We start from the raw sequence: 12,144 nt of genomic DNA, 5'->3' as shown, positions 1-12,144 counted from the left end.
AATCACTAGTGGGAAAAGTAGTCCTGTGCTGTTTTGCTAAAGGACACACTATACATTTTATTTGATCAGTCTTATTGTCATCATACAAATGTAATTTCTTTACTACATCCATTCCTGCATGTCCTAGTCTGCTATGCCAAAGATTTCTAATATCTACAGTCTTCAGCATATGTGTTTCCCTATCCCCTGTCTTAGTGATATCTTCAACATTGTTTGTTAGGTCGGTGTCTTTAATCTTGTCCATGCCTAAGATGTAGAGTCTGTTCTCTTGCCTACCCACTGCTATCACATGGTTAGTCTGAAGGTCTTGCATGGTACAATCATCCTTTGTAAATATAACCTTGAAGGGATTATCTCTACACAATCTATTTGCAGATAATAAGTTGTATTTAAAATCTGGAACATACAAAACTTCTGTCAGAAGGATGCTCTTGGTTAATCGTATGTTTCCAGCAAGTTTAACCTTTTGTACTATGCCATTAGGAAGTTTGATAGATGTTTCATTATCAAGGGGTTTCAAGAAATCAAACAAGGCAGCATTTGCACACATATGTGCAGAAGCTCCGCTACCAATAACCCATGTATTTTCAATTTTATTCATAAAAGCAGTGGGTTTCAAGCTCATACCTGCAAATTCCTCTGATTCTGCGTAATTTGAGAAGTACTGACTTGATTCCTCACCTTGCAGAGCTTTCTTGATCTCTGTTTTCACAATTTCAGATAAAGTGTGCTGAAGGCTACTTTCTCCATTCCCTAGATTGACATTCAAGGCCCTTGTGTTTGGTGGTTTATTCCCTTTCTTTTTTTGTTCTGCAAGGAGTTTATACGAATCTGGGAAGCCGTTGATCTCGAAGCAGCCTTGTTTTGTATGACCATTCTTCTTGCAGTGTTCATAGAATAGACTTCTTTTATCAAGATTTCCTTTCTTGAGGGTTCCTTTGTTAAAGGTGCCTCTCCTTATCTCAGTTTGCACATTCATAATCCCTTCTTTGTGGACTGTTGTTACACCTGAGTGTATCTCCCATTGCTTTTCAACGCGTGCCACCATAGAGTAGGCTTTTCCCACAGTGGGAAGAGGGTCCATTAGGAGTATCTGATTTCTAACGTGGTCGTACACGTTACTTAATCCCATAAGGAACTGCATTAGTTGGCTCGATGCAGTTTTCTCAGCAATCTTCTTGCTGGCTCCACAGTCGCATGTTGGCAGTGGGTCAAGGCTCTGTAACTCGTCCCAAAGTCTCTTCAATTTTGTGAAATATACAGCAACAAACATATTTCATTGTGAGCTTGAGGCTATATCTCTCTGAATCTGGTATAATAGAGGGCCGTTGCTCTCTCCGAATCTTGATTCTATCTCCAGCCATAACTCCCTAGCAGATTTTGCATATAGGAAGGCTTCAGCTATATCCTTGGCTATGGAATTTACAATCCAACATACTACCATACAGTCATTCGTTTGCCATTGTTCTATTGCAGCTTTGTCCTCAGAAGGCTTCTCATAAGAACCATCAATGAATCCCAATTTACGTTTGGCTCCTAATGCAAATCTAATTGATCGTGCCCAGGTGGGGTAATTATTTCCGGTGAGAGGGGCGGAAACCAAACCTATTCCAGGGTTATCATTGGTTTGATCTTTGAGATTCTCGGTGACTGTCAGGGCAGGTTCCATATCTGTGTTTTTCAAGATGAAGGAAGGAACAAGATTAGAAGATTGGAAGGGGAAATGGCAGAATCAGAGTCTTAACTGCTCTGATGCCATGTTAAAGAACAAGAAAAGTGCACAGGGAAGCAAGAACTTCATATTCATTTTCTTCTCAAGAAAACTCATTCTTTCATATCACTGTTAGGAGATGTATATATACATCAAGCAAAGACAGAGAAACGAATAAAACTACCTAACTAACTGGACAGGTAATTAACCGCTGCTAACGTATATAAGAAGTCGCATTTCTAGAAATGCGACTTGCTAAGCAAGCTGGTTGCTCAAAGTTACAGGGGCAGGAAGTGTTCTTCATCTTCAAATATTGACAGAGTCTTTTCCACAGATGTTGCATAGTGGCCGCTGCTGTGATTCAGCTCCCGTTGTTGGTGGTGATCAGTTTTGACATAACCGTTATATCCTTACTTATTATATATTATTTCTTATATTAATGATCGTTGGATCTTTTTTGATCATATTGATCGTTAGATCTAATCAATTAATCTCAACCGTTAGATTTTAAAAAAATAAAAGGTCTAGATTCAACAAATTCTTTAACTTATATTATATATAAATAATTTAAAATTTTAAAAATATATTATTATTATATATTTTTTTTAAAAAAAACACTAACTACCCACCCTATCCCCATAGTCCTCCCAACCCCACACCCCCAGCCCCCCTCCTTTCTTGTTGCCGACGGGCTAATATTTATTACAATCGTCGTATCTTCGTAAATTTTTTACCAAATTGAGTGAGGCTGGTCTCGTTAGAATCGTCTTGAAGAGACAACTCCGATGGTGGTGGTTTGAGATCGAGATTCGACCGAACGGAGATGAATCAACGGCAAATATGAAAATGTTCGTCTTGAAGAGAGGATTCAAATGGTACCATGTCCGTTTAAAATTCGTCCGGATGGTGCCAGAAACTTATTTCTAAGTTTTCGACGAAAAAGGGGCAAACATCTCCATTTTTCCTTTTTTTTAAATTTTTTTAATTATATTAATTAAAATATATTTTAGTCAATTAAGAATATTATAAATAATTATAATAATTAAATATTAATAATTATAATAATTATTGTTAGTAAATATATTTTAAATAATTATAATAATTAAATATTAATAATTATAATAATAATTATTGTTAGTAAATACATATTTTAATTAATTAAAAATAATAGTTAGATTTAATAAAACAATTATAAAATTATTAAATTTAAATATAATTTAATTTAATATTTTAATTTAAATTAATATAGTAAATTTAGTCCAAAGTATCATTAGATATGAACTTAAACCGCAGAAAATGACTACCAAACGCAGTAGACGCCCATCTCCTCCACTTTCCATTAGTTGCTAACAGAATGAAGGTTTTTTGCTAACTAAAACAAAAAGAAGGGGGGTTTTAGCCTATTATAAAAACATGAGGGTATTTTTTGCATATTTTCTAAAACACAAGGAAATTTTATGCATTTTGTCATCGAAAAATACATTCATTTTGTTAAGCTAGCCGGGGGAACACGAGCAATTAGACAATATTTGGAAGTAAAATTGTAAAATGCAAAAGATAATGGCTTGAGTCGAGTCGATCATCGCGCTCTATTAAAGTGCCCTTGCACAATATGTTAAATTTATAAATTATGGGATCAAAGATGCAACAATATCTATCATAGGGGACAAAGGTGCAATTTTCCTTGACAACATTTTTCGCCGTTGTGAAAAGACTGTAAAACCCTCGCATAAACCACAAATTTAAACGCCTGCCACTGCGTGCTGACTGCTAACCATTTCAGCTCTCTGGGCTCTTCCCAAAAGTTCCTCCCTGAGATCGAGTTAGAGATGAGGAGAGTCGCCGGACTCGCCACCATTTGCCGCTCCGTGGAGGGCGTCCTCGCCGCTCCTTCAGTTGCCGGAATCCCCGCCCCCCACCAACGCCTTTTTCAAGCGGGTCTTTTCAGCACCGCCACCAATAAAGGCTCCTCGGCTAGATCTCATTGGTTCTCGTGTAACGGTGTCGCCGCACAAGCCGTTGCGGGGACGGTGTTGTTTTCGGTAGCCGCCACTGCGCTCGTGGAAGAGGTCCACGCCAAAGAGCCCGTGCAGTCCAAATTCCGGCCCAACGACGTGATTCTCTATCAGTATGAAGCTTGCCCTTTTTGTAACAAGGTCAAAGGTATTACGTTTGCTTATTATTTGAGTATGTCTGATGATTCGTTGGGGTGCATTTGCAAGGTATTATTGAATCTAATTAGTGGATACAGGGTCTGGGATTAACAGATGCGTAAAACGACTCTTTTCACATACATATGAATTGTTCCGTAATATGTTGCCGCACTAGATAAATAGGAATTAGTCAGCTACCGCTGATCTATGTTTCTTTTCATTACAATTTGATATTCTAGATTATTGTTAAAATGTTCCAATGGTAGCATTATTTCTGCCATCACTGAAGTTGGTGGCATCCATCTCTATTTGCATGCTTACTTTAGCAAGAACTTTGAGGATCAAGAGTTGGTGCCAGAAATATTGCTACTCAATCTAAACGAACATTAGGTGAATTCCATGTCAGATATGACCAGCCAACTTCACTAAACATATGATTCTGAGCGATGAAATAGAACACTCAGATAGAAGGTTTTGTGCCTAATTTCCAGTATTGCAAGTTTTTAGCATTTCTTTGTATTCATGGTTCTTATCTATCCAGCATTCCTGGACTACTATGATATTCCATACAAGGTTGTGGAGGTCAACCCCATCAGCAAAAAGGAAATAAAGTGGTCTGATTACAAGAAAGTGCCTATTTTGATGGTTGATGGCGAGCAGATGGTTGACTCATCAGGTATTTAACATGTTATAAGAGTACATCTAATTTATAGAATATGGTGGTGTATGCTGGACTACATCTAATTTCCTGGGCAACATCTCCTTTATAGATATATGGTGGTATATGCTGTTTGATTGTAGGTTATAGAATCAACTTTGAAACACTATTCATCCCTTATCTTCATAGATATAATTGATAAATTGACACGAAAGATCCATCCGTCTGGGGCCATTGATTCTGTTGCAGAAGACGAAGAGATGAAGTGGCGTGGGTATGTATTTCTGGCTCTTAACACCTCAGTGTTGTAGCACTTTGACTTCTCTTTGTTGAATTGCTCTTTACCTTGTTTTATAAGATCAATTTTCCACATGATCTTGATGCAATGAGCCAATAGTTTGATGAAGCTTTAGCAATCTTACCATTATTTTATTTGTCAAGCATAATGGTTTCTTGTGCCTTTTCCATTTTCTTACATCTATTTTTCATAGTTGTTGCAAACCTTAATATTTTAGTAATTAAGTTCTTTTACCGTCAATGAAACTACTTTTCTCATTTTGGCAAATGAATATAGTCTCTCAATTAAATTGTTATCCCACTTTCTATTATTGCAGCTGGGTGGACAATCATTTGGTGCATGTATTATCACCTAATATTTACAGAAGTACTTCCGAAGCCCTTGAATCATTTGACTACATCACCCGCAACGGTGAGGTTTTGTTACTCTCATTTGTGTTATTATCTGTGAATTCGAGAGTGCAGCTTATTTGTATATTATTTCAGAGTGAATAGCAAAATTATTGATTGGTTCCTGTGTGCCTACACAAACTCATACACTTTTGCAACAAAATAAACTGCTGGTACTGAAAGAGGTAAAATGAAAAATAAAACTGAAACTCATTCTTTGGTCAGTGTATCTTTTTACTGTGAGGTCAAAGTGGACATTGTTTTCTTTTTCTACGTCTTTGCCGTTTTAACTGGAGGTTTAGTGCCAAAGTATTCTGTAGCTAATTTTTATGTGACTGAAACTGAACATATTTAGCAATATATGCTAACCCTGGGTTAGGTGTCACTGTTGATCTCTGTTTGTGTGTTTGTCTCACTCTCCGTCCAGTGAGTGTGCTTGTTTCCCATTTGGTTTTGTAGGCTTAGCAGTATAAGTATAGACCATGAATTGGTCGTATTATGCATCCTTTCTGCAATGTAATTAAATCAAGGAGCTTTTCTGGAAAACAATAAAGTTACTCATCATAAGATTCTTATTCTAAAATTGTTGGTGGCTGTAAATTACGGCAGATGATGATCATTGGCATCTATAAGAATTGGTGCATCCAGTAAAATATGACTATGGATAATTTTGTCACTTATAAGTCCAAAGAATCAGGGTCCTGCAATGAAGATGTGGACCCTAAAGAGTCCTTCAGTCGACAAAGGTGAATTGATTTATGCGTGTTTATATTCTTTCTTTCCTTTTCACTATTTTGTTTGATCTGTTATGTGGGGGCATGTTCTGGACAACTGGTTATTTCATGAAATCTATTTGTGGGATTATTCAAGACAAGGTATTCATTAACTGTATAGGTGTTTAAGATCGTATTCAGTGTGGGAGATTTATGATATGTTTCTCTTTGAGTTGTCTGGCACTCATCTGGCAGGAAATCCCTTTCCATCCTTGATACTGATATTTTTTCTAGACTACTGTGTGTGACAAACTCAAATGTGCATGCAGAAGAATTTAAATATTATATTAAAATGGACAGAGAAAAATAAGAGATTAGTGAGAACAAGTGAAGACAGTAGAAGTTGGAGAGAGAAAGAGAAGAAATATGAAGAAACTATGTTATAGGCTAAACATGCCAAAAAGTGACCCTCTCCAGTTATGTAATAGTATAGATTGGTATCCTAATTATAATATTTGCATATCATTTGAGCTGACTTCTTTTACCTTATTATTCAGTGAATGTCTTGGGGTAGTGTGTCATGTTGGGGTTGATTTTCTGCCCTCTGGAGATGGAATGTTATGCATCAAGTTCTCTTGAAAATGTTCCATATGACCACTACATATTTTAGTGGTTCTGGATTGTCCAGTATGAACTTTTGAGATACGGCATTATTTCAAGAATTGTCTTGACATTGAGGTCTCCCTTTCCTTTTTTTGGGTGCGGTGCAGGTAACTTCAGCTTTACTGAGAGAATAGCAGCAAAATATGCTGGAGCAGCTGCAATGTATTTTGTCTCCAGGAAATTGAAGAAAAAATATAACATCACTGATGAACGGGCTGCATTATATGAAGCTGCAGAAACATGGGTGGATGCACTTAAGGGTCGAGATTTTCTAGGTTTGTATGCTACTAGTCAGGTATAGGCCAAACATTATAAAATAATAGCTTACCTCTCTTACCTGACCTTCTTTCACCAGGTGGAACGAAGCCTAACTTAGCTGACCTTGCGGTCTATGGTGTTTTACGACCAATTCGCTACCTCAAGTCTGGTAGAGACATGGTAGAGAACACAAGAATTGGTGATTGGTACTCTCGGATGGAAGCTGCTGTGGGTCTGTCTTCCAGAATGCAAGCTTAGTTCAAATAATTGGTCGATCTGATTAGTTCTTCTTACACATTGGGACTCAAAGAATCCAAATGTCTCCCTGTTTAAGTGACATTTCATTCCTATAAGCCTTCATAGAGAGATTGTAGAGCAAGTTTTTGGTATATTTGGAGTCAAAGTTCGACATGGTGGGATTGCCCAAGTACCAAAAGGCGTCCCGGCTTAGATTCATTCTTTGCAAAACTGTATTTTGCACATATATCTTGGGGGCAAGGGGGTTTCCCCTACGCTGTGTCTGCTACACGTGCTGACATGATTGTGGAAACACAGCTGCTGGCCATTGAACCGCTCTTTGGATTTTAGTCTAGGAGGCACTATATGGCTTGCCCGTCTCTTCTATCCCAACTGTTATAATCTCTGGATATGATGATATTCATGTATAACTGATTTCTTCAGAAATAAAAGGATTCCATATTCTTATTGCAAATAGCTTATCTCTAAACCTCCACGCACGTGCATAATGCCTCGAGAATAATTGAAGTAATCCCAGAAATTTACTATGTGAATGATAGTAAAATTTACCCTCTTTTGTTCTTGTTAAAAAGAAGCAAAATCTTACAAACGCCATCCCATGCTCTTTCCATTGCCCTTTTGCCCACGATGTATGTGGACTGAAGAGTGCTGTCACAAAATCTGCATGTGTACGTTCCCCTCTTTTATTTCTTTCTGCACCTAATCTGCACCTGCATATGTACGTTTCCACGTTATTATGCCTCCTTTTTCCATCTCCCTCTCACATACAAACCCTTTTTGAGTCATTGACGAAAGAAGGCTGAGAGAATCCCAATAAAGTTTCTTTTCTCCCAATATTTCTTTCTCTCATTTATTGTTACTTAATCACGTTATGGATAATTCCCCATCAGTCAAGAACCCAATGCAATTGATATTTTTCTCCTTTGGGTAGTCATCACTATATGTATATATAACTGGTTCTTTACCCTGCAAAAAGGTTCCTTTCTTGCTTCTCTCTTTTAAGATAAACAACCACCCAAAGTAACAAGTCCGCCAAAGTCTAAGCCCATTTAAGAGAAAGTTTTCAAGAGAGAGATTCATGTCATGCGTCTGTTGTGATGTAACCAGAACATGAATTTTTCTAGCTTTTAACCTACTCCCTCTTCTTTTTTCTTTGATGAATGTGTACCATTTTTAGCACTCATATGTTCAGAAAAGGCTCTCTGAGAAGGGGTTGCGTTTGGTTCTCCTCTTTCTTGGGTTTTCTTGGCGTTTTGCGGTGGTTGTAACGTAATACTAGTCTAGTATTATGGCAGTTCAGGCAGAAAATATGTGTTTCGAGAGCATGGGTTTTGGTCCATTTGCCATTTGCAGCATGCAGGATTATTCCCATATGGGCACTGTGTTGGGGGTTGAAGATGGTTTTTGTCTGCAAGAACTTGAGCATCTTGATCAGCAGAGGAGGGATGTTCATCCATTTGTGGATTGTTATGGTAATCTGGCCTCTTCTTCGTTTTCTTGCTTCGGCTCTCTGCCTGTGGAGATTCTGCAGTCTTTGTCTTCTGACCTTGAGAAACAAAGGGTGGAACTTGATTGGTTTCTTCAGTTGGAGGTAAAAATTGAACTTTTCCATTGAGCTGTTTTCCTTGATGAAAAATCAAGTTATGTGAATGCATGCCTATGGTAATTTGCCCATGATTCCAAGATATTCGCATTCATGCTTGCATGTGGACATAGTGCGATTCTTTTCGTGTTCAAAACCAAGAAGTTATTGTTTGTTGATGATTTGAGTTATTCAGGTGGGAGATTTTCTTGGTGGTTACAATTTGTTGATATTTTGGTCTGAAGGTTTTAAGAAGAAATCATGATTTATAACTACTGGTTTTCAGCAGAATAAGAGACTGAGGAGATCAATCCTGCAAGAAGGAACGCGGCAGCAAGCAGCTCTAATGCAGAGATACGAATCCAGCATCAAAACTCTGATGCTGCAAAAAGACCAAGAACTAGCCATTGCAAGAAACAAAACAAGGGAGCTCCATGATTTCTTGAAAATGGCAGAAACCGAAGCCAGAACATGGGAGAAGGCGGCCACAGAGAAAGAAGCCATTGTCTCTGATCTCAACAACAGGCTGAATCAAGCCAAAGAGAAAGACTATTTGTTCCCACATGCAGCAGCTCATCAAGAATATGATAACATGTCGTTTTGCGATTCTTCCTCCGGCAGCGGCAGCAGCAGCAGCACAGGAGACAAAAAAAGTGAAGAGCCGAGCAAGAAAATGGCTTGTAAATCGTGCCAAGCCCGAACCATGTGTGTTGTTTTCTTCCCTTGCAGGCACCTCTGCTGTTGCAACTCCTGTGAAGCACTTTTGGGTCACTGTCCTGTCTGTGAAACAGCAAAAGAAGCAAGTATAGAGGTTTTCTTGGTCTAAGAAACCAACCAGCAAAGTTCTGACCATCAGAGAAACTTGAAATGGAAGGAAACTTGTTCTTGATTGATGCTTATGTTTTCTTTTTCTTTTTGGCTAATGATGTAGTTTCCTTTGATGGGTCTTTGTTCATCATCAAAGTGTCTTTTGTGGGTAGTAACTAGCAATAGCAATAGCAATAGCATTGACCCCAAAGTGTGAAATGAACACTGAAGAATCTTGCTTTTTTTTACTGAAAGGGGTTTATGAATTCTTTTCCTGATTTAGATTAGAGAGTGCAGAAGCCGATAGATGATTTGATTTATCAAAGGGGATTCTTCTTGCTGTGGGTTTTGTGAGACTGACAGTAAAAGATTTGAAAGCAGAAAAATGACTTTGAACAATGAAACAGCCCACCTCCAGCCTCCAGCTACTCTGCCTGCCTCCACTGCTGCATCGTCTGGAGCTCGGCAGACAGTACTTTGCTTGCATCTGCCACTCTCACTGCCTAGACGATGATTCACTGCTGAAAAGCCAACCTATTTTCATTCATCACAACCCCACTCACTCCCTATAAATTGCAATACAGACAAATATGTCTCTTAATACAACCCACTTCGTTTCTTGTTCTTGATAAAAAATAAAAAGAGCACTGATTAAGAAATCTTTTTTTTTTTTAAATCCGAATTAGATTTGATTAGATTGAGTCGAGTTTATGACAAATGTTATTAGTCACCTGACGAGTACAATATTTTATTTGATTGAATTAAGTTTCTTATTAATCAGATGCCGAGATTTAACTAAAACTGATTTAAATTAAATTTTTTTATTAAATTAGTAATAATCAAGTATGAGGTAAATATGGATTTGTTTTTAGTTTTTTGGTTAATACAAGCAAATTTATTAAATTTTGACTAATTTATACATTTATTTGTTAGACGAAAATTATGTCAAGGGTATTTCACATTAGGGGGTATACGTGTAATTACACAAACTTCAACAGGGGAGGTGTGAGTATCATTTATTTTTTCTATTTCAATTTTATTTTCTGTTATATGCTTCTCATTTTTGTTAGGGATAACAATTACACTGGTCTGCCCTTGGGATTCGATATAATTGTGCGTAAACCCTTCATAATTTGAAAAATTAAATCTAGTACACACGACATTATTTTTGTGTACTAAATATATCTCCCGTTAGTAAAATTTACTAAATTAGCTAATATTGGTATAAAAAAAATTGAATGAAAATTTATATGTACCCCAAATTGACTTACTACTCATTTATTGCAAATCAAACAAATCTTTTTCGGACCCTTACATATTTTCACAAGCTAATGCATATGAGGAGGTATATTTTCACCGTTATAAGGGTAGTTTGATAATAAAATAATATTTATTTGACCTTAAATAAGTCAGTACTAAATCAATTGAGAGTGTATATGCATTCTTGTTCAATATTTTGTTTTAATATCAATAAATTCGATAAATTTTGACTAATAAAAAAATCTACTATTAAAGAAAAATAATGAGAATAACTAAAATAACCTTTTAATTAACAGAGAGTCTATACGTAATTACACAAAATTTGAAGAGAATACACTTAAATTTATCTCTTTTTGATGGTTGCTGTCCAGGCCCAAGGGGCCTAGGATTAATTGAAGAAGTCATGGCCCAAATAAAATTTTGTGATTAATACAAACAATCATTTATGTGCAAACAATCGACCATAAGTTTCCTCCCTCTTTATTTATTTTTTTAATAAAATCGTTACCTGTATTTATAGAAATAAATGTTAGGAAATGGATCGGGTTAAGATGGATAACAGGTGGAATATGAAGGCGATAAAAGACACACGAATTTGTTAACCCAGTTTGGATATAAATCCTACGTCTGGGGGCGATACCAAGCCAGGAGAAAACACTCAAAGAGGAGGAAAATTGAGGAGTACAACACACACACACTTGTATGCAAGTCTTCACCACACGTGAAAGACAACACTCACCCTCGTCTCAACTCTTTCTTTTCTCTCTACTCTATTCTACTTTGCTCTACAAAACAATGCTAATAAGAGTAGTATATATAGCCATGACTTATCCTTTTTCCAACTCAACTTGGGATTTCTAAGTTGAATCGGGTTATCCTTCTCCAACTCAACTTTGAATCGGGTTATCCTTCTCCAACTCAACTTGGGATTTCTAAGTTGAATCAGGTTATCCTTTTCTTCTTCAAATCAATCTTCACAACTTAACAATCTCCCACTTGAAGATTGATTAGCTTTTCTCCACTTCTTTCTTGGTACCGCCGGGTTTGTCCACTCTAGTCTCAAGGCCAGTCGAAGCCGTACACAGCTTCAACTTCTCCATCGCAACCGCCTTGGTCAACATGTCCGCAGGATTCTTTTCTCCTTGGATCTTCTCCAGCTGCAGTGCCTTCTTCTCCAGAAGTTGTCGGATGAAATGGTACTTGATCTCGATGTGTTTTGTCCGCGAATGGAACGCGGGATTCTTTGCCAGATGGATCGCACTCTGGCTATCGCTATGAAGAATCACATCTGCCTGAGGTTTCCCTAATTCACCCAAGAAGTGTTGCAGCCAAATGAGCTCCTTAGCCGCCTCAGTAACTGCCACGTACTCAGCTTCCGTCATGGACAGTGTGAC

The 12,144-nt window shown here is 37.4% G+C and overlaps 3 protein-coding genes across 4 annotated transcripts; 2 read left to right on the top strand and 1 right to left on the bottom strand.

Annotated features, from left to right (window-relative positions):
• Positions 1–1,276: 1,276 nt before the first annotated feature.
• Positions 1,277–1,669, bottom strand: LOC148787501 (uncharacterized). The gene has a single exon (XM_088882387.1). The coding sequence runs from the start codon at positions 1,667–1,669 to the stop codon at positions 1,277–1,279; it is 393 nt and encodes a 130-aa protein (XP_088738513.1).
• Positions 1,670–3,455: 1,786 nt separating this feature from the next.
• LOC105165991 (uncharacterized) lies at positions 3,456–7,555 on the top strand. Its single transcript, XM_011085159.3, has 6 exons — positions 3,456–3,874; positions 4,406–4,540; positions 4,712–4,796; positions 5,137–5,231; positions 6,693–6,860; positions 6,941–7,555. The coding sequence occupies exons 1-6, from the start codon at positions 3,541–3,543 to the stop codon at positions 7,099–7,101; spliced, it is 978 nt and encodes a 325-aa protein (XP_011083461.1). The 5' UTR covers positions 3,456–3,540; the 3' UTR covers positions 7,102–7,555.
• A 420-nt stretch (positions 7,556–7,975) lies between these two features.
• On the top strand, positions 7,976–10,166 carry LOC105165990 (E3 ubiquitin-protein ligase BOI). Of its 2 annotated transcripts, none has more exons than XM_011085156.3 (2): positions 7,976–8,692; positions 8,970–10,166. In XM_011085156.3, the coding sequence occupies exons 1-2, from the start codon at positions 8,390–8,392 to the stop codon at positions 9,507–9,509; spliced, it is 843 nt and encodes a 280-aa protein (XP_011083458.1). In that variant the 5' UTR covers positions 7,976–8,389; the 3' UTR covers positions 9,510–10,166. The 2 variants fall into 2 exon arrangements, with proteins under 2 accessions (XP_011083458.1, XP_011083460.1); XM_011085158.3 differs by having other exon boundaries at positions 7,980–8,692; positions 8,973–10,166.
• The last annotated feature ends 1,978 nt before the right edge of the window (positions 10,167–12,144 follow it).

Source organism: Sesamum indicum, linkage group LG7, assembly GCF_026168435.1.
Source record: "Sesamum indicum cultivar Baizhima isolate 11 linkage group LG7, ASM2616843v1, whole genome shotgun sequence".
NCBI classification, from domain to species: domain Eukaryota; kingdom Viridiplantae; phylum Streptophyta; class Magnoliopsida; order Lamiales; family Pedaliaceae; genus Sesamum; species Sesamum indicum.
This window is presented reverse-complemented; position numbering and strand designations above follow the sequence as displayed.

Bases quoted from the DNA above. Each gene is read 5' to 3' on its own strand.
- LOC148787501 (XM_088882387.1), bottom strand. From the start codon at position 1,669: ATGGAACCTGCCCTGACAGTCACCGAGAATCTCAAAGATCAAACCAAT.
- LOC105165991 (XM_011085159.3), top strand. From the start codon at position 3,541: ATGAGGAGAGTCGCCGGACTCGCCACCATTTGCCGCTCCGTGGAGGGC. The intron at 4,541-4,711 runs GTATTTAACATG...TTATCTTCATAG, and splicing joins GCAGATGGTTGACTCATCAG to ATATAATTGATAAATTGACA. The intron at 6,861-6,940 runs GTTTGTATGCTA...TTCTTTCACCAG, and splicing joins TAAGGGTCGAGATTTTCTAG to GTGGAACGAAGCCTAACTTA.
- LOC105165990 (XM_011085156.3), top strand. From the start codon at position 8,390: ATGGCAGTTCAGGCAGAAAATATGTGTTTCGAGAGCATGGGTTTTGGT. The intron at 8,693-8,969 runs GTAAAAATTGAA...ACTGGTTTTCAG, and splicing joins ATTGGTTTCTTCAGTTGGAG to CAGAATAAGAGACTGAGGAG.